Source organism: Aythya marila (assembly GCF_965140915.1).
Source record: "Aythya marila genome assembly, chromosome: 1".
NCBI classification, from domain to species: Eukaryota; Metazoa; Chordata; class Aves; order Anseriformes; family Anatidae; genus Aythya; species Aythya marila.
This window is the reverse complement of record NC_139042.1, coordinates 206,220,010-206,242,150: the sequence shown is the minus strand read 5'-3', so window position 1 is coordinate 206,242,150 and position 22,141 is coordinate 206,220,010. Positions and strand designations below refer to the sequence as shown.

General features: G+C 50.4%; 1 protein-coding gene across 5 annotated transcripts in view; it reads left to right on the top strand.

The window, feature by feature from the left end:
- Positions 1 to 22,141, top strand: part of NRF1 (nuclear respiratory factor 1) — a 54,652-nt gene that overhangs the window by 16,452 nt on the left and 16,059 nt on the right. For 4 of the 5 annotated variants that reach the window (XM_082784763.1, XM_082784764.1, XM_082784765.1 and 1 more), the window contains exons 4-10: positions 482 to 608; positions 1,184 to 1,324; positions 7,199 to 7,357; positions 8,161 to 8,358; positions 9,989 to 10,090; positions 12,434 to 12,591; positions 15,911 to 16,035. In XM_082784763.1, the coding sequence (XP_082640889.1) occupies positions 482 to 608; positions 1,184 to 1,324; positions 7,199 to 7,357; positions 8,161 to 8,358; positions 9,989 to 10,090; positions 12,434 to 12,591; positions 15,911 to 16,035 (1,010 nt within the window). Of the gene's footprint in view, positions 1 to 481; positions 609 to 1,183; positions 1,325 to 7,198; positions 7,358 to 8,160; positions 8,359 to 9,988; positions 10,091 to 12,433; positions 12,592 to 15,910; positions 16,036 to 17,623; positions 18,040 to 22,141 lie in introns of those variants that run through there. The other variant, XM_082784766.1, reaches the window with a different exon arrangement.

The window sequence follows — 22,141 nt, the reverse complement described above, 5'->3', positions numbered from 1 at the left end:
CTTGCCTGTTGTGTCGTTGGCAGTTGAGTGCCTACGGTTCTGGTTCGAGTAGGGCTTTGGTACTGGGGAATTGCAACGTGCTGTTATGGGGCCGAGTGTAAAATATCCTGTGTTTGCAGTCCTCTTTTGTTAAAATGTTCTTTACCTCACAATTTCTGTCTCACTGATGAACTGAGCCAGTGACAGAGCGGATCCGCAGCCCCCCGCTGTCCTTGGCTTTGCTGCTCTGCTGATTTCTCTTTACTTTGTGCATCAATGGAAAAAAGGAGAGCGGGGAGAATAATTGATACCTGAGCTGCCGTGGGGCTGCAGGGAGCACAGCAGGCCTGCGGGAGCACCGTGTGGCTCGTCTGACCAGCTGGGGCTCTGCTTCTCACCTGGTTTGTCAATGGGGGACATGAAGAAAGGGACTTGACAATGCCAGGGCTTGTGTTTCCAGCAGCAGCTGATCCCTGCTCACTGCTCCGTGCCTCTGTTTCAGGAAGCTCCGGGCAACGCTGGACGAGTACACCACCAGAGTGGGGCAGCAGGCCATCGTTCTGTGCATCTCACCCTCCAAACCCAACCCCGTCTTTAAAGTATTTGGAGCTGCACCCTTAGAAAACGTGGTAGGTGTCTCTAGGAAAAAGGTCGTGTCATAGATTGCTCACCTTCCCCACAGCTTTCATTCTAGCTCCAGGCAGCTTTGCAGGCCTGGCAGCGATCTGGAGGTCATGCTAAGACCCTGGAGGTAGGAGTTCAGGTTGTATGGACACGAATCTAGCACTGAGCTCCTGTCTTCTCTGTCAGTGTTGCTGCTCAGCACATCTCACCAGGGCTGAATAGCCTCGATTAAAAAATCAGAGGGGACAGGTAGTGTCGTGTCTCTGAACTCAGCTCAGCTATCAGTGCCACAGACCAGGCAGTAAATGGAGCAGATCCTGAGTATGAAGCCTGGCTTCTGAACATTTCTTTAAATCCCGTAAATCCTTCCACTTGGCGGCGTTACTTGACGTTTCATCATCAGCTCTCTGATGCAGCCAAGTCTTCGGGGCCGCTGGGTGTTTTTACTTGCCAGCTGTGTCATTGTTTGCTCCTTCTGCTCCGCAGCCCCCCCGGGGGAAGGCAGCTGGCCCTGCCTCCTCACCCTCTCCTCTCCTGGTGCTCCTTACCTTGTTTACCTGAGCTTAACGATTCCCCACAGGTCCGCAAGTACAAGAGCATGATTCTGGAAGACCTGGAGTCTGCGCTAGCGGAGCACGCTCCCGCGCCTCAGGAGGTTAACTCAGAGCTGCCACCCCTCACCATCGACGGCATTCCTGTCTCAGTGGACAAGATGACCCAGGTAAGCAGGCAGACGGGGCAGGAACTTGGCAGAACCAGAAAGAGAGAGAGATTTAGCACCTTACAGTGAACTTATGTCTACATCCCCAGGGGATGCACTTAATCTCTTCTTTCCCAAGGGGCCGTGACAGCTCAGATGGAAGTTAGCCGTGAAGAAGCTTTGTTATTGGTGCTTATTTTCTTCATGCAGCAGTAGAGATGCTTGTCAGGACTCGAGGTCAGGCTGCTGGGAGCATTCCCCTTTGAGCTGTTCTTCTCACCTCCCATGTGCTGTGAACAGGAAGCTATTTGTTCTGCACTTCGCAGTGATTTTTAGGCACTGAGGTCAGGGAGGTGGCTTTTGCAGTGCCGTTTTGGCTCGTCCTCCTTGGGTGTTTCTTGTGTGCTCTAATTCCTGCCATCCTCCTCTTCCTGCCGTGGGCTGGAGCAGAGAAGAGCTTGTTAATTTGCTTAACTCCCCATCAAACCTCGAGATCTTGCTGATGGAGCCAGGGAGTTGTCTGGATTTGGGGGACTCCCTTTCTGTCCAGGTCCAGCCCCTTGCAACCTTACTGCTGGGGAGAAAAAGAGGAGGCCTTGAGGGAAACTTCCTTGGTGTGGGAGGGATCCTGCAGGGAATTCTCCTTCCCTTGGGGGTGCAGGACCTGAACTCAGTACGATGCATCATAATACACTTGAAATGCTGAAAGCCAGCAGCAAGATGGAAAGTTCGGGGGCTTTGGGGCAACGTACAAGCAGCGTGACAGCAAAGATGTGCTGATTTCCACTGTGCCCTGCAGAACCATCACGTGCTGGTCACACCACCAGCTCCTGTGCTTGGGCATAATCAGACACACTCACACTTTCTCATGCAGTTTTACAAAAGCTCCTGTGCCTTAAGGTATAACAGATCACGTTCCTAATCCATGACAAAGCAGGGCAAAACTTAGTTGCTAGTTTTGAAAGCCACCGGGCTGGTACCTGCAGCTCTTGGTTTGGGTGGTTAATGGTTTCCCAAAACACTCTGCTGTTCTGGAGGTCTCTGATTTTACTTTAAAAGCACCAGTATGGAGTCCTGGCATTCAGATAAGCAACCAAAAAGTTTCTCTATCACCTCGTCATCGTAGTAATTAAACAGAAGAGCCTAGGACTTAAAAACAAGGAGATGGAGGCATCGCAGTGGATTTTTTTCAGGGAGGGGGAAGCCATCCCCACGTGGTGTGAGCAGTGAAGGTGCCTGCACCCGCAGCGTGTGGGCTCTGAGGAAATAACAAGGAAATGAGCCATTTCTATTGAAAGAAATAAGAGTAGTGAAGGTGGGTGAATGAGGTCAGGAAGTTGTTTTTGCAGACCAGTGACATGTCCAAGGAACTGGTTTGCAGTGTGTGGAATATGTGCAAGAATGAACAGGTCCATGAAAAGGTCTCCCAGGCTGTTAACGTTGCACGTGCCGTCAAAGCAGCAATAAAAGTGCCAAGCTCTCACTTCAGAGAACCCTTCCACTGGGTTTATAATACAAATTGTTTATTTGTTACGATAGAGTTGGAAATTAAATATTTTAGCATTAGGGAGTGCTTCAGTGTTCTCTGCTTTTCCTCCGGACACAGCCGTGCAACCTCCCCTCCTAAAATCTCTGAATAAAGCACTAATACTTTGCTTGTTCAGATAACAATAACAGGTTTGTAGTTTTTGTTGTTGTTGTTGTTGTTTTTTTTCCTTGCAAGTATGTGACATGGCCTTGGTCTTCAGGAAACCTTGCACAAAGATTTGGCCAAGCCACGTTGCCCCTGGGGTTTGGTTGCTTTGTGTGTCCACGTGTGAAGCAGCTCTCTGATCTAAGGCAGTAGTTGCTGGCAGAGCTTTTTCCTTCTTTTTTTTTTTCTCTCCCAGATGCACCACTCCTGCGTTCCCAGGCTCCTTGTAGAACTGTTACACCAGAAATCCTTTTTCCTCCCCCCTCTGTATTTTTTCCAGGGCGCTCTGTCATCAAGCACGCAGCCTGCTGATGCAACAGCTCAGCAACTTGGAGCCTCTTATCTCAAGCCCTCCCGTTCTGAGTTAGGGTAAAACAAGCCCCCCGTTAGGAATAGCCTTCTTCCTTCCAATATCTGAATCCAAACAGCTTCGTGAAGGCTTTTCCTAAGCTGTGGGCAGGGCGAGGTGGGCCTGGTTGGGGCAATCCCAAACAAAAATCCAGGCTGGGTGGAGAGCAGCCCTGAGGAGAAGGATCTGGGGTGCTGGAGGATGCTCAGGGGCTGGAGCCCCTCTGCTGTGGGGCCAGGCTGAAGGAGCTGGGGGTGCTCAGCAGGGAGAAGGCTCCAGGGAGAACTCCCAGAGGGCTGCCAGGGCCTGAAGGGGCTGCAGGAGGGCTGGGGAAGGACTCTGTGTCTGGAGGGCAGGGGAAATGGCTTTAATCTGGAGGAAAGTAGGTTTAGATTAGAAATCAGGAAGAAATTCTTTATTCTGAGGGTGGTGAGGAGCTGGGGGTGCCCCATCCCTGGGGATGCCCAAGGCCAGGCTGGCTGGAGGTGGGGGCAGCCTCATGTTTTGGAAGTCTTCTTTATAAATCTCAGATCCTGGAGCCGCCCGCAGGCCGTCTGAGGACAGATCAGCAGATTTAACTGACAGGACTACAGGCTCGGGTTTTCACAGCACAGCAGGTGTTCCTCCTTGGCAAAATTCAGGCAGTAAGGATGGTGCGAGTGGTGGGTATGAGACAATTTTGCTCCTGAAGGACTCCAGCTGCTGCGTAGTCTTTGCCAGACTCAGGGCCAAGCTTTTAAAATAGAAACACAACACAGAGAAGCTGAGCATGATAAAGCTGCAATACTGTCAACTTTTATTTTTTTTTTTGCCACAATGGGGTTTGAAATACATCAGTTAGAGGTGGTGGTGGGGATGCTGGCTCCCAAATCCCTGCAGCCTGGTGCGTGGAAGGAGATGCTGCTGGTTTTTGTAGGAATTTGGATTCCCGGAGCTGCTGATGGAATTCTCTTCATCTGCAAACAAAAAATGAGCTTTTTTTTTGACTAAATACTACAAAGCCCGTGGAAAACCAAAATATTTACGGGTAGAAATTGGGCAGCACAATTCAGAGGTGTCTCTGAGCAGCTGCAGGTGGCGGAGGCGTTGGCTCCTCAAAATGGGAGGCGAAAATCGCTCCCTGGTTAATTGCTCTGCCTCCTCGGTGGTCTAGAGGGAAATAAAGCCTCTGCTGAGCTGAGATGCTTCTGAGCGAAGAGCATCACCCACCTCAGCTGTGCAAAAAACAAGGCGTTGCAGCAGGGCTCTTCCCCCGGAGCCATTTTATAGAGGTGACTCGTTGCTTTACGGGCTTTGGCGACGTGCATGCCATGGCAGAGCTGAGCTTCGTATAAAAACTCAGCCTCGGTGTTCTCTGTGGCTCTCCGATAGCATTAAGGAGGAAGCTGGGGTGATGCTGAGGCCAGAGCATCAGTCAGCTCTCGCTGAGAGGCACGAGAAGTTGTCCATCCTTTTCTCAAGGGGCATTTTGTTCCTTTATTTCACTTTAATTTTCACTTTTTTTGTTCTTTAATTTCACTTTTCTTAACCTAACGCGCACCTGTGGTTCTCAGGGTGCTTACACAAGCCAGCAAAGCTTGTCTTGGCCTCAAAAATCATACTCGATGCCTGCAGGTCAGTGGGGTGGAGGAAGGAGAGCTGTTTCTCAGTGGAGGCACCCCAGGATGAGAGAATAATCCTGCTTTTGCAGTGTTTCAGCTCAAAACCTGCATCATTTCCAACAAGAGCAAGCAGTGGTGATCCTGCCTGGTCCCCAAACTCACCCCTCTGACCCTTTAGAACTCCTCAGCGATTCCTATTTATGACCTGACCACACTGTCAGGGTGGAAAAAAAGGGAGATTTGCACAAAAAATAAATAAATCTGTGAGCAGACCCCTCCGTGCAGGGCGTCGGTGGGGGCACTTCAGCAGTCGAGGAGACTTTCCTACGGTTTCTCTTGGTGCTGGAGATGACAGGAGCCTTTTCCAGGCGCAAACAGGAGCGAGCTGCGTGCTTTTGGGGAAGAAACTTGCTTTTTGGCTGGTTTGTGGCTGCAGCCAGCGGAAAGGTGGCTCCCCCAGACTGCAGAGGGTGAGACACGCGGGGTCTTTGTCTCTCACCCCTGCGAGCTGCCGGGCTGAGGTCTCGTTACAGCACTAATTAGAGACGTCCTGGCGCTGGAGCAGGCTGCGGGCGTCGCTGCTGATTGTCTCCCTGGCGGATTAAAGGCGAGCCCTCCTTAACGAGTGCCTTGAGTCGCTGGAGCTGCTGAACTCCCCGGGACCAGCAATTAATCCATCTGTTAACAAGGAGCAGGGCTCGCAGGCAGCGATTCTGGGAAGATGTTTAACCGTTGTTGCACCGGGCGACTCGATGCCATCAGCAGGTTTGTTGGGCCGAGCAAACCTCACCCACCTGGAGGCTGTGTCCCGGGCTGGAAGGGAAGGCACCGCAGTGGTTGACCTGTGCACAAGCGAGCTTCTGGCTTTTCTCTGCCCTTTTTATAAATTTGGGTTTGGTTCACCGGCCCTGAGATGCTTGAGGATGCCCATGGGGTGGTGGGGGCTGCTCCATCTCTAGCAGGCTCTGACCCGTTCCTGGGCTTGCTGTTAGCTCAGAAATGATGGAAGGGCTGAAATGCAGCCGCTTTGCTGAGCAGCAGAGGTTCTTTTAGGGTGGCAGCAGACACATCATGTCCAGACCCACGAGTAAACCGGATTTTTATTCCCTTTAAGGTCCCTAGCCACTGCTGCGAACCGTGCAAGCAGCAAGTCATGCGTTCAAATGAATTGTTTGCTTTTTATCAAAACACACTTCAGTTTTTCTCCTTAGATTTGCAAACCAGAGCCCAACGTCACATCTTGGGGCTGGGCTCTGGCCTCGAAGAGCTGCTGCAGCTCTTGGTGCATTTAGCAAGGTCAGGAACTCTGCAGCCTCCCGTTCCTCCGACAGATATTGCACTCCAGGACAGCACAACTCAAATGGCTTTATGGCAAGCTCCGAAGGGATGCAGGGAGGCACTGAGAAATGCACCTAGTTAGCCTGAAGTTAACACGTTTTAATTTGGTGTGTGCACTTGTGCTCTCCCTGCTCAGCCCTACAGCTGCACCAACCTCCTCCTGCACCTCCAGGCAGTGCCCAGGACAAAACCCAAACATGCCACAGCACCCTGTGTGAGTTTTATGTACTCTTTCATGATTCTAAGGAGTGCCTGCTCAATTTGCTGTGCCAAATCTCTCTTTCTAAGGCAGGGTCTCCTGATGGGAAAGGCAGTCAGCAGCTGGCCGGTGTTTGTGGGTGCTAAGGAAAAGCACAACTGGGCTGAAAGGTGTCCCCGCTGGGGGAAAAGCTAAAAACACATTCAGAAAATCAGTCCAGTGGGTGTCATGTTCTGCAGGGGTAGGGAAGAACAGGTAAGTGTGTCTTTAAGTTGGAGAAGCTCCCTGAAACTCTGTCCTTTTTGCAACATCCCCATAAAATGTACAGCAGCTCAAATAGAGGTCTTGCAGCTGTAGGGACACTGAATGTTATTTTTTTTCTGTCCTGCATTGCTCTAATCATTTTCTTCCCCTTTCAGGTTGATTAGCTCTCTTCGTGGTAGCGTTTGAACCAAAAAATGTGCTAATGCAGCGTGTGTTTCGCCTTATTCTAGCTGGATTCATTTTATTTCTGCTGTTCCATAATCTAGTCAGCTCTTCTCAGCTGAGACTCGGGAGAAGATGGCACAGGATTTGTTGGTCTGTCCTGGGCACGCCGGCCTCTTCCAGTTCATGGTTCCAACAGGAAGGAATGGAAATGCAATAACTTGGCACTGTGCATCTCCAAACTACCAGAGCTGTGTCCCTAAACATCACCTTATGTGCTTTGTTCCAGGCACAGCTGCGAGCTTTCATCCCGGAGATGCTGAAATACTCCACGGGTCGCGGCAAGCCGGGCTGGGGCAAGGAGAGCTGCAAGCCCATCTGGTGGCCTGAGGACATCCCGTGGGCCAACGTCCGCAGCGACGTCCGCACGGAGGAACAGAAGCAGCGGGTGGGTAGCCCACGGGTCTGTCTGCCTTCAGCTTTCGTGGGAGATGTTTTTCTTTCCCTATGCTAGCTGCATAATCTGCTCATCTCTGTCATCTCTGTGGCCTTCTGAAGCAGCCTAAGACCAGTCAACTCTCCAAGCATGCAGTTAATTTCCTACAGAGTCTGTTTTGTGGCCTCGTGAAGTCCTTGAAGGGTTCCTGTCCCATCCTGAGGGGCCTTTGTGCTTAATGGGAGTGATCAAAGATGTGTGGTAGAGCCAGGAAAAAAAAGAAGTGAGAGAAAGGGTGAAAAGGTCTTGGGTATCAGTTTCAGCGTTGGATCCTCCGCAGGTGATGTTGCCGCCAACCTGTCACAAGGAGACCCTCAAAAAGAGGCTACCAGGGTGTGAGGGCAGCACTGATGCAGATCTGGTTGGGTGGGGAGGGATGTCTGGGGGCTGGAAATGGCTCCGTGTCCTCAAATGGCGCCGTGTCCTCAGCTCTTTCAAGGTGGAGGTGATTTTCTGTGTGTTGGCCTCAATTCTTCAAGATTCCTTGAAAGGCAGAGACGCACGTGATTGAGAAATATGCCCTTTCCCTTGGTCAAGTGTGCTCGTTCTGTGTCCATGCACAGAAATGCAGTGGCTTTCAGGGTAGTTTCTGAGCTCTGGGGATGGAGGGATTAGGTACTGGGGGCATTTTTTGTTTGAGGATTTATTGAAAAGCGCCCAGTCAAGGTAAGCACGCAAATCACAGCAGCAGCAGCATTGAAATGATTCAGGGAAGTTTTTACAGGCTCTCAACTCCTTCCTGATTCTCCTGGCAGGTGTCGTGGACCCAGGCGTTGCGGACTATCGTGAAGAACTGCTACAAGCAGCACGGCCGTGAGGACCTGCTCTACGCCTTCGAGGACCAGCAGACGCAGCAGCAGACCACGACCACGCACAGCATCGCGCACCTGGTGCCCTCGCAGACAGTGGTACAAACCTTCAGCAACCCCGATGGCACCGTGTCCCTCATCCAGGTGAGCAAAGCCCTCCAGCATTCCCAGCACGGCTGGCTCAGGATCAACTCGCATGCCTCTAGGAGGTGGTTCAGAGCAAACCCCTCCTTTTGGTAGCTTGCCTTGTCCATCAGGAATTCTCTTTATCAATCTCTTATCATTAAGCCAGCGCTCATGCTCAAAGGAGAAGTCCCATCCTCTCTCTTCTCTGCTGTGAGAAGCATCTCAAATAATTTTCTTCAGACAGGATCTTCTGTGAAGCTATTTTATTCACGATTGCAGTGGTGGGCATCCTGCCAATCAGGAGCGCGTTTTAGTAAATAAATCATAACCTTTTATTCCCTATTACCCGATGCCTGGCTGAGTACTGCAGGTTCACAAGCTAGTCGATGCTCCTCTATACCATATATGTGCAATTTTTCTTCTTTTCAACCCTTTACTTTCTCCTTTCTTATGTTTTGAGAACTTGGGATCTTTGTTTTACTGTTTTCACACTGCTCAGCCTGTTTTCCTCAAGCTTCTACTTTATTTTGGAACAGTGAGGCCTTCTACTGTCCACTTATCTACTTAGCACTTCTCCTTATTATGACTACACAACTACCTTGGAATACAGAGAAGTAATTCTCTACTGCAAAAACACAACTTTGTTGCTCACACCTGCTCCTATCCCTGTTCACAAACAGAGACACGGCTCACGTGGCCACACAGAACCTGTGGTGGCCACGGGATGAAGTGACAGGAGGAAACGTGATGGGACTGCCTTTCTTTAATGGCATGAAATCTGTCTTAATCCATGGCATTAGGTGCTTCTGTATCCCCTGCTCTTACACCTGAAGCGTGTAAGATATAAATATAGTAATTCTTAAGCTGCCCCCTGAGGGAAGGATGTTTGTTAGACTGCTTTAGGGGATTCAGAGCAGAAGTTGCTGCTGCTGTATTCCCTTCTCCATGTGGGGCGGCAGCTTCTGGCAGCTCAGGATGTGGACTTTATTTTTGTTTTGCTTTTGTTTTCTTGTTTGTTTTTCAAATGAAAGCTTTTCAGTGAATTGGCCCAGCCTTCTGCTCCCCCAAGGCCCAGCAGAGCTGCCAAGCTGGCTCTTTGCTCACCCGCTAACAGACGTTTTCCTTTTGATAGCGTTCTCCTAGGTGCCCAGCACCTGAGATCCCATCGACTTTCTAGCACCTACAGGTTTAATTCTGCTTAGAAACAAAGCTGCACATCTCCCAGATTTTGCCTTTTTTTTTTTTTTTTTTTTTAACACGACATCCACGGGGTGGGAGAAACGTGCTGGTTCCACCTGTGCACCCTGCTCACACCTGGAAAAGGCAGTGGTATCCTGCAGCAGTTCTTTACGAGGCTAGGAAACCAGTGAGGGTCTGTGGTTAGAGGACAGCACAAGGGCTGTGCAAAGCTTGCTTCTGGGCCCTGTCCCCACTCTTGAAGCTGCTGCAGGCTGACACTGCTTTAACATGTTATTTTTTCCCCTTGGAGACAGCTTAGGATTTTCCGTGAGCTCTGCCCACCACTATTATTCTCTGTAGATGCCGTGCCTTGTAACCTGAGAGCGTTTGCCTGTCGCTTTGTCTGAATGATATGGACGTTTCCCTGCAATAACAAACGTCTTCAGCTGCATCTTGTTGGCTCCTGCAGGTTGGCACCGGTGCTACAGTTGCCACGCTGGCTGATGCCTCCGAGTTGCCTACCACGGTCACCGTCGCACAAGTCAATTACTCCGCAGTGACCGACGGAGAGGTAAGGGTTTTTGACAAAGAATTTGACAAAGTGAAATATTTGTCACAGTTAAGTCACAAAAAAACACCAACCCTGCAGTGTTCAGGGTTAAAATATACGAAACTATATGAAATTTCACATACAAAGTGCTGAGCTGTTGTTGTTTTGACTCAGGAGCACACAAACAATTAGGGCAGAAGCCTCAGTTCTGAATTTCATCCCGTTTTAATGTCCTGTACATTAATTCTGGGAGATCTGCTCTAGCAGATAGAGACTTAGCTACACAAATCCACATTTCTGTATTTGTTTGGGGTAGTTGTTTCACGTGTGCTCCAGATCCTGAGCTTTGCCACTTCAGGGTTGAGGGTGACGCCTGGGGTGTCCTGAGGCTGTGGTTAGCAGAGGACATTGCATGGCTGTGGGTAAATGGTGTGATTCTTCAGCTACTGATCTCTGGACAAAATGGGACTCTTCTTCTGCAGCTTTTAGAGAGGTTTGCAAGTGAATACCGGAGAGAGCTTCATAAATGCACGTTATATTTGAGACAGCATGAGGTATCGTGGAGCACAGTACTGTGCCACGTACTGTGAAAGCTTCTTCCAGTGCTCTAAAACTGGGCAAAGCTTCAGTTGAGGACTCCAGCAGACCACTTCAGCCCTCAAATCTGACCTCTCAAACTTGCACGCGTTTATTTTTTCCGCTTCTTTTTTTTTTTAATCACGTTAATAAAAGTTTAAAGACCACGAGGAAACTTTTTTTTTTTTTTTTTTTTTTTTTTTTTAACTTTTTTTCCCACTAACTCCCCTGTAAATCCCTGAGGCTGCAGGCACCTTTCTGCCCCTTTGCTGCGTGCCAGGCTGCCTGGCTGCGGACGGTTTGTGCAGGAGCAGTGGGGTCTGGTCAGCTCTGTGCAAGGGAGGCTTTCAGGGCGACAGGTGGCAGCACAGAACAGCTTTGTTCTGCACAAGACCCTGTTTCCAGCTGGGAAGCAAAGGGAAGCAGCCTGGCTGTGACCTTGAAGTACTTTGAGGGTTTTCAGAACCCTCTTCAGATGTCTCTTGACACCTGGAAGAAAAATTTTCAGAGGGACAAACAGAAATTAAGGGAGCACAGGCACCTAGGTCCTCCTGTAAATTAAATGTTTAAGAGATATTGAATGAAATAAAGATACTAAAGTTTTTTTCATTGGTGAATGTCCGGGATTGCTGTGTGCAGCTTAATTCACAGCCTGTTAGCAGCATATCTAAGGATGTTTCTGCCTTGCTGTCATGCTGCGTGGAGATGTGAGTCACCTCTGAGTAAGCAGTGGTGTTTATAGGATGCAGAGCAACACGGAGCAGGGATGCTTGCTACGATCTCAGCAGCCCAACTTTTGTGTTGGTGCAGAGAAGGGCCTGGACAATTCCTCCTCCCTTTCCAGGCCTTACTCCTTCCCTGTTTTGAAACAGCCTAGGCGTTTTGCAGGGTGCTGATTCATTCAGCTGACTGCTGAATACATACAGGTATTTGCAGAATATATGGATGTTTTCCTGCTTCATGGTGCTGGGAAGGAAGGGTGCCTTTCCCTGCTCGGGCTTGCTTTGCTTTGGTTTCAGCCTGGCTAGGGAGCAGCACAAACTGTCCAACTCTCTTGAGATCCCTCCCATCTGCAACTTCTTCCTCTCGAGGCACTCAGACTCAGTTCCTTCTTGCCTAAAAGACTTTGCCTTCTCTTAACTCAGCTTCTTCTCACCTAGTCTCAATGCCCTGTTGCTGCTTCCTCCCTGCTTTGGATCCTTTCAGGGTCAGCTGTGGGCACAGGAGAGTGAAGCAGTTGGGGATGGCCATTTTCATTTATTAAGTGCATTACTGCAGCAAAACAAGTTCCAGTTGTGAGCTTTAGGTGAGCTTGAGCCAAGTCCAGCACAAATAAATCCTAAATGGGAACATGGTTCGCCAAAATGATGGGATGGGTGCAGACAAATGGAAACAGGGAGGCATGTGCAGCCCTTTTCCCTGTGGGATGGTGATCTGTGCTGAGCTTCCAGCACCACAGCAGTGTGGCTGCTTTTAAAAAGTGCCTGGCAGGCAGTGATCTGCCTGCTGTCCCATGTTCTGGTGGGCATGGCTGAATAAAAGGGGTTTGTGGGAGCGCGAGGTGCTTCACAGATGTTTAGGGGGGCACCTTCCACGTGCACGAGAACTAAAATTCTCGTTTGAAGATTGAACGTGTGCAGAATAGCAGCTGTTTTCCCTGTCAGAGTCTCTGGGAGAGAGTCAGAGTACGTGCAGGGTTCTCCGAAGACTTCTCAAAACTATCTGACTCCCTCGTTTCACAGGATGGCTTCATATCCTGGGACCTTTCTTCTTTTTCTTCCTCCGTAGGTGGAGCAGAACTGGGCAACGCTACAGGGGGGTGAGATGACCATCCAGACGACGCAGGCATCGGAGGCCACGCAGGCAGTGGCATCGTTAGCAGAAGCAGCAGTGGCAGCATCTCAGGAGATGCAGCAAGGAGCAACTGTTACCATGGCACTCAACAGGTACGGGAGAGAGGAGAAGGCTAGAAGGCTGCACGCGGGTGCTTTCTTCTAGGTTTTCACTCTGACAGTAAAAAGACACCCTCTGCAGTCCCATGGAGGCTTTTTCATAGCAAATTCCTAGTTCAGCATGTGTACAGGAGTCTGCAGGATAGTTTTCAGTTTCCACTGTAACAGTAGGAGCAGCCTGACATGGAAATTTCCTGAAAGAGGAAACAGTAGGTGGTAACTGTACCCCCTGAATGGTTTGGGTTCAGCAGGGGTCTGGTTACAGGGCTGAGCTTGCTGATAAGAGCCCTAACCTGCTGATAGTGCCTTTTGATACACTGGTCTGTGTATCCATCAGAATTAGTAACAGTTCCTTAGTAAAAGGCCAAATTTCACCAGTTGTGTGCTGCCTCGGTCACTTGTCAGAAAACAGAACGTTGTGCTCAATGTGCCAACAGGTAAAGGTGGTAAAGTTCAGTTCTCTGCAGGTCCGTGCAGCAGGAAGCAGTCCTTGCTCAGCTCTGGGGAGCTGTTTAAGCTTTGCTTCATGTTCTTAAGACCTGCAAGTGGCTGGGGCACACTGTGGCTGCATCCCGAGGGAGCAGGACAGGACGTGGCATCAGCCCCAGTAGCGCAGGAGGTTTCACACTGCTGAGGTGTGAAATCACAGAATCAATTCTGTGATTCTGAGGTGGGGGCAAAACATTTTCCTCATCCAAATCGGGATTCTGGACTAAAGGCTGTTAGAGTAAAGGCTGAGCAGCCACGGCCTGGGACAAGACACAAGTCCACAGCTCTGGTAGTCGGGGTAGAGCTCCAAAACCATGCTATGCAGGGATCACAAATAAATAAAGCAGCCACCTTGATCCTGGGGTCCATCACCAGCTTGCTTCCAAATTGCTGTTGCAACTGAACTGCAAGCACCCCTAGAACTGTTTCTGTTTGTGATCCAGATTCAAGTCCATCAGGTATGTTCTTTTCTACTACTATAGGAGGCTGATTGAGTAGGATTATTTTTATTAATAGTTCCACTGTAAAATTGCCTTTTAAAACTAAGTGATTTTTTAGGACACTGTAAAAACAGATAAAGTAACTGGGCATGGAGTTAGAGGGAAAAAAAAAGTCCAGTCTCCTGGAATCTGGCTTGCAGGATCTGTATCCTGCACATTTCTAGTTGGTAGATTTCTTTTTCTATGTACTTTTGAGAAATTTTTCTGAAACCAGTGTGCTTTCAGTTTAATTTTGTCCCATTGCTACTGGTTCTGGCTCTTAAGGTCACAACGAGCAGTTCCTTTTCCTGCATTTAAGAAGTTCTGGGTGACTTGCCCCCCAAACCTTCCATGTGGAGCAGGTGCTCTCTTTTCTTTGCCACCAAACACTGCTGTGGGAGTAGGACTGTGATCTTTCCCCTACCTGTAGGAAGATCTTAGCAATTCCTTGAGAGCTAACAGCTCTTCCAGCTCTGCCAGGTTTGAGGATGGGAAGTATGGGGCCTCCTAGTATAGGAGGACATTAATTAATTGATCTGAACTAATTAGTGTTTGTGGAGTACGCTGTAACTGGGCACAGTTTTTATGCTGTATGATCATCATTATTTTCAGGGGTGCAGCCTTAATGAATGATTAAAATGCTGAATTGCCCTTGGAAGTGGCTTCAAGTAAGCGTGCAACATCTGGAAAATAGTGTTGCAGCAGGAAGTCTGGGTTTACCCCCAGGTTTGCTCTGTTGTAGTTGGCCTTCCTGCACTCTGCCTCCACGTAGCTGCACGTTCAGAAGAGACATTAACCAAAAGGGAACAAGAAAATATTCTGGCTCAGTAACAGTGCTTAAGAGCTGCTGTGAATGATAGAGGAGCTATTTAGAGATGAAAATATGCCTTGAGTAGCTAATATTTATCCAAGGGGTCTGGAGGAGTTTGAACAGTTGTTGAAGGATGCTCACAGCACCCGGACTGTACAACGAAATGGCAAATAGAACATCATCTCAATCCATGCCAAATAACCCATGTGTGAAGAAATATCTCCTGCATAGACCCAACGAGGAACTGTTTGTTACCAGTTACCATTCAGCAAGCTCCAAGAATCCCTGCTGAGCAGGGATTGTCAGAAAGAGTAAGTTGAATATTAGGAATTACAGGGAAAGGCGTAGAGAGCAGGGCAGGATCAGGCCACTGCGCTAACCCACAGTGCATCTACATCTCAAATAGTGTGAGAAATGGTCACACACACCCCTCAAACAATGTCTTACGTTTAGAAAAAGTCTGGAAAAGGACAAGACTGGTCAGGAAGCCAGGAAGAGCCCTTCCACAGCGAGTGGGCTCTGTCTCTTCAGCTTGGAAAAGAGATTACTGGAAGTCTTATGAAGTCACGAGGAAAATGAGAATGGAACTGTTATTTTCCATTTCTTGCACTATCAGATGCCCAGGCTGCCCAGCAAGACTGAGGGAGTAGGTTTTGGACTGCCAGAATGCAACGTTTTTATTCACACGTCATCTAATTAAATGTGGCTCTCATTGACACAGGATGTTGGGGAAGCAAAAAAAAAAATATAAATGGGTTTCAAAGGGGATTAGAAAAAATCAAACCTGATGGTCCAGATGCAGTCTCTGATGTAGGAAATCAATACACTGCTGACTGTTGGAAGCTGAGAGGGTGTAGGAAGGGAAGGATCATACACACTCCTTCCTAAATACCTGATACTGGCTGTTCTCACAGCAGGGCTGCTGCATTAGAAGGGCCTTTGGTCTGACCTCATTCGTGCGAGGAAATTTAAGAATGCCGTGCTCAGCTACCAATCACTCGTTAAAAAGAATTATTAAACCACTTGGCTGGGGAGAGGTACTCTGTCTTCTCTAAATAGAGAGCTGCTGATGTGATCCTGGTAACGGTAGACCTCTGGGCCTTCTGCAGCGCGAGGTAAGCTGGCTGAATCCGTACTGAGAGGTGGAGTTGGAAAATCTGGAGAGAGCCGGTGGCAAAAGATTGAGTTTTGTGCTAGAAGCCAGAGGCAGGAAGGAGCCACGTGGTGTTATAACGAGCTCGGATGGTCCAAAAGCTTTTAGGAAAGTCATGGGCAAAAGGATGTTAAAGAAGGCACGGATATTCTAACTAAGAGGGATGCAAGCTGAAAAAAAGGCAGCAAAAGCAGCTCATTCCCTTGTATTCCTCCTCCACCGTAGATTTTTCCATTCTGGCTAACTTCAGCAGACCCTGGTGAGAATCCCTCCTTCCTGCGTGTGTTCTCTTGATACCAGTGCCTAGTTAAATAGCTCCTGCTGCAGCAGGGTTGTCTGGTGGCCTTCCTAACCCTCCCCTTCCCTTTTCTGTGCCCCCAGTGAAGCAGCAGCCCACGCAGTAGCCACACTTGCTGAAGCCACTCTCCAAGGTGGAGGGCAGATCGTCCTATCTGGTGAAACCGCGGCGGCAGTAGGAGCGCTCACCGGAGTCCAAGATGCCAATGGTAAGGCTGCCGGAAAGTTTTGGCTTTCTGTTTTATTTTTTTTAACTTTCTTTTTTCCTTTGCTCTCAGCTAGGGTTTTGTTTTTTTTTCCTCTCCGCTTGAAATGCCAAGTTTTCCCCAGCGAAATAGCTCTGCCTCCCTTCAGGTTGACTTAAAAGCCCAGAGAGCAAAAGGATAGCGCTAACTTGGTTTGCTTCCCTGGTTCTGGGGGCTCTTTCTGTCCTTTCTACTAGCTTTTTCATCAGCCCTAGTTTGTTGGGGAAGGATTGCTCCCTGTTCTGTCCCCGTACACTGCCCCGGACTCAGTTGACACCGCTAGTCAGTGCCATAACAAACTTGACTCCAAAACACTTCACTGTGGAGTGGCAGAGAGTATGGCCAACGTTGTATCACCCACTCGTTTCCTTCCTTCTCCAGTTGTTTTATTGTTTATTTTTATTCTTTTATGCTTGGTGGCTGCTCTTGACCAACTGTTGCTTTTCTGCTCGGTCGCCCATCGGCAGCCAGCCTCGGCGCGCTGCCTTCCACCTTGTTTCCCATCTTGCCACCACACAGTGGCTTAGTTCGGGGGATTTTCTGTAGAGCTTCTCACTCAGCGCCTTTTTTCCACCTCTGGGGACTTTCCTAGATATCCAGACTAAGCAGGTAGTGAAGGAATAAAACAAAGTTTGTGGAAACTGGTTCAGGATGGTACTGGAACACACTGGTGTGCCTGCTTATCTACTGCCTAGTCTCGCTGTATCCCTCTGATGCCTTTACTGCACTTCCCAAGTGAAGGGATGAACTCTCTGGTTATTTGGTGGAATAGAAGGAAAGGCATCAAAATAAGTGCAGAAAGGAAGAGGACTGTGAAGTTGTGTTTTTAAAAAAAAAAGGTATTTGGACTGTCATTGTTAAAGGGGGAAAATGTGTGCGCAGCCAGGGGGCAGACCGCTGAGTTCTTGCCTTGTTGCTTTGCATTTCAAGCAGAAATCCTCCTCGGTCAGACATCAGGTTTGGCTCCCATCCCAATCCTCGTCTCGTAGGGAATGCTCTGATCCTAAAACATCAGCACTTGGCCGGCAGAGAGAACGGGGGAGTGGAGGGAGAGGAAGAGTGGCTTTGCTCAGGGTGCTGCGCTCGATGCCTCTTGCTGTGGAGTCAGCCAGCCTGAAGAGGGAGCAGAAATGAAATGCCAGCCCTGGCCTCGCTGCTGGGATGCAGAGAGGGAAGAGCAGAGGGATGAGCAGCCCTGGGTTGTATTTCACGGCTCTATTTCCCTGCCTGCTGGGTGTGAGGGGGGCGAACAGCATTTATCGAAGGGAGAATCTGAGCCTGGATGCTCAAAAGCAGCAACAGCAGATCTGTAGAAGCACCGTGGTGTGTCCTTTAAGCAGATCTGCACCCCGGCTCCTTCTGGTTATCTTCCAAAATGCTTTCACGCTCTGGATTCCTCTGGATGCTTCCCCTCAACACCTCCCACCCTTCCAGGCCCTGAGTCACTCCACCTCGCTTGCCCAGCGTGCATTAAAACGATATTAATGCTGGGCTTTTTTTTTCCTCCTTTGTTTTTTGTGTGTGTTTTTTTTTTTTTTTTTTTTTCTAACAGCGGAGCTGGAAATCAGCTGGGATTTAGAGTGCATTAAGGGGAGAGACTGCAGCGTTTTCCTCCGTGCAAAGCCTCGCCCGCAGCCCCTTGCCTCGCTTCCACCCTTCGATTCGCTCTAATCTCCGGCGGCCTTAAGGGGAAGGGCTCGGGCAGCCCTTGGAAGCGCCGTGCCCGGTCGTTTCCTTACGTAACCAGCTAATTTATCCCCCCCTGGGGCCGGAGGAGATGCGGGTATCCATTCCTGCTGGCTCTGGCTGGGGCTGGGATGGATTTTCGGCGTTGGTGCCGTCGCTGAGGGTTTGCTCTGCCTCTTCTCATACCCCGCAGCCCTGGGGGCGAGGGCGAGCATCGTCCTGGGCACTCGGTCCCTTGGGGCAGTGGGGATGAAATATTTTGGGTGCTGTCCTCTTGGGAAGAGAGGAGACGGAGGGATTTGGTGTGACTGGGCACCCAGAAGGGGCTCCTGGAGCCACAATGGAATTAAGCAGCAAGTAGCCCTGCTCACTGCTGCTTACGAAGTCTTAACTCACCAATATTTTCAATAAATGCTTCTCTCTAGGATTATTCCCCTTCCGTAGGTTGTTTCTGAGGGATTCTGATCCCGTACCCATGCAGTTTTCCCTGGAAGGGACCTAAATTTATCCCCATTTATTGGTAGGGAAACCAGGAAAGTAGTTGAACGAATTTGCTTGGGGTCAGGGAAGGTGTTTCAGTTCTTGATGGCAGCCACCAGCTTTAATTACTCTTTTTTTTTGTTTTATCTTGATAAAATACTTTTCCCATCCACGCTCTGGCACCCGAGTAACAATTAACTGACCCCAGAGAATCAAGCCAGCTAAAAAAAAAGGCAAATTCTGTGGTTTTTCGTGCGTCTCAGAGGCTGGAACAAAGAAGCTCAGCGTTGCAGGGAGCCTGACTGCGAAAAGGCTGTGGGTAATCTCGTGATGGGTCACATCCACAGCGAGGGGAAATAAGATTTCCCTCCCCAATGCCATGTCAAACGAGCTAAGTGCTTCTTTATGGCTTCGTGCTGCTCCGAGCCGGGATGCTGGAACCACCAACCCCATGGTTGAAGCCTCGGATGTTTTGGTCTGAAATAACCGGGGTTAAAGTCAAATTCCCAGCAGGTGAATGGGATCGTGGCAGCACCCGGGGCTGGGCCTCGCTTCCCCGTCCTCGTGCCGCAGCCTTTTGTTCGGCATCGATCCTGAAAGCTGCCTTGGCTGCAGGCTTCCTGACTTGCTGCTTAAATATTGATGAAGCCCTGTGCCTGCGCAGGGCTGGAGCAGAGCGCGGTGCCGCCCCGAGGAGGCTGCTCTGGTGTCCCGTGGAGCTCGGGGTTGGTGGATTTGTGCAGTGCGACGTTTTGGGGAGCTGCTCTGAAGACGAGAGGGGCTCCAAGCTCCAGCTGCTGTGAGTTTGGCCCTTCTCCAGCCCCTCCGGTCGTCAGAACAAACTCAGAAAGGACCAAAGGAGACGCGCCGGGGGTGAGCCAGGATTACCGAGCTGTGATGGAAGCACGGGGAGAGCATTAGGGCTCTGACGTGAGCAGGGGGATTAGCAGGCTCCATGCTTCTGCTAGCAGAGGTGAGGCATCAATGCAGGGCCACATCTTGCAGGCTACCCCACAACCAATGCCCCTGTAGGGTTATTTAGGATGAGGGAGCCCCGTTACACCAGAGCTGCCCTATTTTTGGCAATTTCTGCACCAGGAGTGGTTGGATTGCTGCAAGGCTGCCCAGCTTTCCCCCGTGAAATCAAGGAGGGGTGGGTGGAAACCTGCCTCCACCCTCGCTGCAGATGGGAAACGCGCGGCTGCCAGCCCCGGCAGGCTCGGGGTGAGCTGTTTACAGGTGAAAGCACAGCCAGGAGGGGAAGGCAGGAGCCCAGGTCCCGTTTCTGGTGCTGTTCCAGGCGTCTCCTCAAGAGTGAAAGCAGAGGGAGCCACCAAGGGCAAAGCCAGGAGCTGCCTGTTCTCGTTTTTTTGCTTGCCTGGGGACAGGGAGGTGCAGCACCCTGATCCCTGGTGGCTTCTTCTGCGTGAGAAAAGGGGAAAAGCAGGGGCTGGGAGGCTGACCTGCTGCAAATGTCACAGTCTTTAAATAATAAATTCCCCGTTAGATGTTCTTTTGAAGGAGGATGGATCCAAACCAGTCGCTAGCAGCTTGGCAAATCGCTGCTGAGCTCCTCGAGTCCAGGCAGACAAGAAGTCGAGCTTTCTATAGCACCTTCCTGGTAGGAAAACATTTATTTTTTTAATGAGTGCTGCCCTGAAACAGGCACAACTTAATCGCCAGCTGAAGGAGAAGCCAGGAATTTAATTTTTGCAGGTGTGTGTCGCCTGGCAGGGCAGGAGAGGGGACGATGGCAGCCAGCAAGGAGAGCTGGAGCGGGCGAGCGAAGTCCTGGGTGCGTGGAGCAGCTCCAGGAAGGAGGAGAGGTGTTTCCCAGAGGACAAATTACTGGGCATGAATGAATTCTTGTCAACAGCAGGGCCGTGATGAATGCTGAATGAAACGGGCTGGCACAAGCCTCAGCTCAACCACGTTTATTCCGTGTCAAGCACACGGAGCTCCCCGCCGGTGCCCTGCGGAGAGGGGCTGCTCGGCTGCAGCTCCCTCACCTCCACGCCTCTTCCCTTGCTGTGTCAACACTGGGGGAATCCTGCTGAGGAAATACACGCTGCTGGGGTTGGGGAACACCAGCCACAGCTTTGATGCCAGCTCGGGATTTCCCCAGCACCACGGGGGGCGAAGGATTTGCAGGATGCTCGCTCCCAGTTGGCTCCAAATCTCACCAGCTAAGTGCTACCTGCTCGCTCTGGCCCAGCTCTCCTTGCCCTAAACCTCCCGTGGGGCTTCTCCTTTTTGCTGCAGCCCTGCCCTACTCCTCGGGCACGACCCTTTCCCTGCTCAGGCTGCCCTCCAGCCACGGGGCTGGCCCAGGCTCGACGCCTTGGCACCGCTGATGATTAGGATTTCTCTGCCCACCAACCGGGGCTAAAAATAGTGGCTCTGACAGCTCCCTCTCGTGCTGTAGGGTGCCAGGTTTTCCCTCCAGTCCTACAAACCAGGCGCCACCTGCACCAGCAGTTCTTTTACCCCCCAGCACAGGCTCGGAGCCAGCTTTGCCCAGGGCCTGGGCTGCTCCCAGCACCGGGAGTTTGGCTGAGTTAGAGCAGGAGGTGGATGCCACGGCACCCGAGGGCTTCCCTGCTCATTGTGACCTCGGGAAGCCCCTTGGCTGCCACCCCAAATGGTAATTTCTGGGTGCAGCCTGTCTTTTCAGGCAGGGAGGCTCACAAACTCATTTGATTTCCTTGGGAGAAGAGATTTGTATAAGGTGAGCGCTGACAGGTCTCCCCTCTGCAAAGAGCTGTCGGAGGAGTGCCAGGGAGAGCCTGTTGCTTTTTTTGGGTTCCTTCTTGCTGGTTTTTGTGTGTGTGTTCCTGTTCCATGCCCAAGTCTCACGTGAAGCTTCCAGGCTGCTTTTTTAGCTCTGAAACACTCCCTCGAGCTTGCAAAGAGAGGAGGCAGCATCCCGGGGAGACACCAGGAGCTCCTCAGGTGTCCCCTAAAAGACATTTTCCTTTGCTCCTCGGCCTTTTTGTGATCCAGAAGGGGAAAACCACCTTCATTAGGGACAGGGACTCGCTGCCAAGTCCTTTGCTGCTCGATCACTTCCAGCATTTCTTAGCATCCTGATGGTTTGGTCGAGTTTCCGTGCAGTCGGTGAGCCGTGCCCCTCCTGACCTCATCTCAGGCTTCTCGGTGACCTTCCAGCATCTCCAGCAACCTCCCCGTTTCCCTCCCCGGGTGAGCTCTGACATCCATTCCTCTTAGCAGGCCGTTGAGCCTTACAGGCTCCCCAGCTGTCACAGCCCCTGCTGGCCTGGTTTAAGCACAGGCCATTTACCTTCCACGTGTCCTGAATTAGGAGAAATGGACAGGGAGGGCTGGGCCTGTTTAAAAATTAAAGCTGATTACCAGGCATTAACGTTACATTTAAAGAAATAGGCAGCAGCCCTCCTCTCTCAGCACAGTTGCAATATGTTCCCTTTTGTTCTGGGCTGGGAGAGGAAATGGGGCTGGTATCGACGCCGGGCTGAGCAGGGGTTTTTAATTTTGCTGTGAATTTTGCAAAGTGGAGCTGTTTGATGCCGGCTGGAACGCTCACAGCAGTTCTGCTGCCTCGTGCACGTAGCAGAGAGTTTCAGGATCTTGAATTTCCCTCGGAAAATTCAGATCTGGTGACGCTGCTCCTCGATCTGTCCCCTGAATTCATGCACTTGGGAGGCTCGTTTCTGGGGAACCCCAAGCACTTTAATTCGCAGAGACCCCAAACGCTTTAATTTGGGGGGACCCCAAGCATTTTAGGACCAAACCACAGAAATCCTGGGCGAGAAGGCAGCAAGTTGGGAAGAAAACATTTTCTTTTCCCCTTTTTTTTTTCCCTTCATAAAGCCTCAGCTCTGCTAAGGCAGGTGGCTTTTGAGGACTATTTGGCCTGAGATCTTCA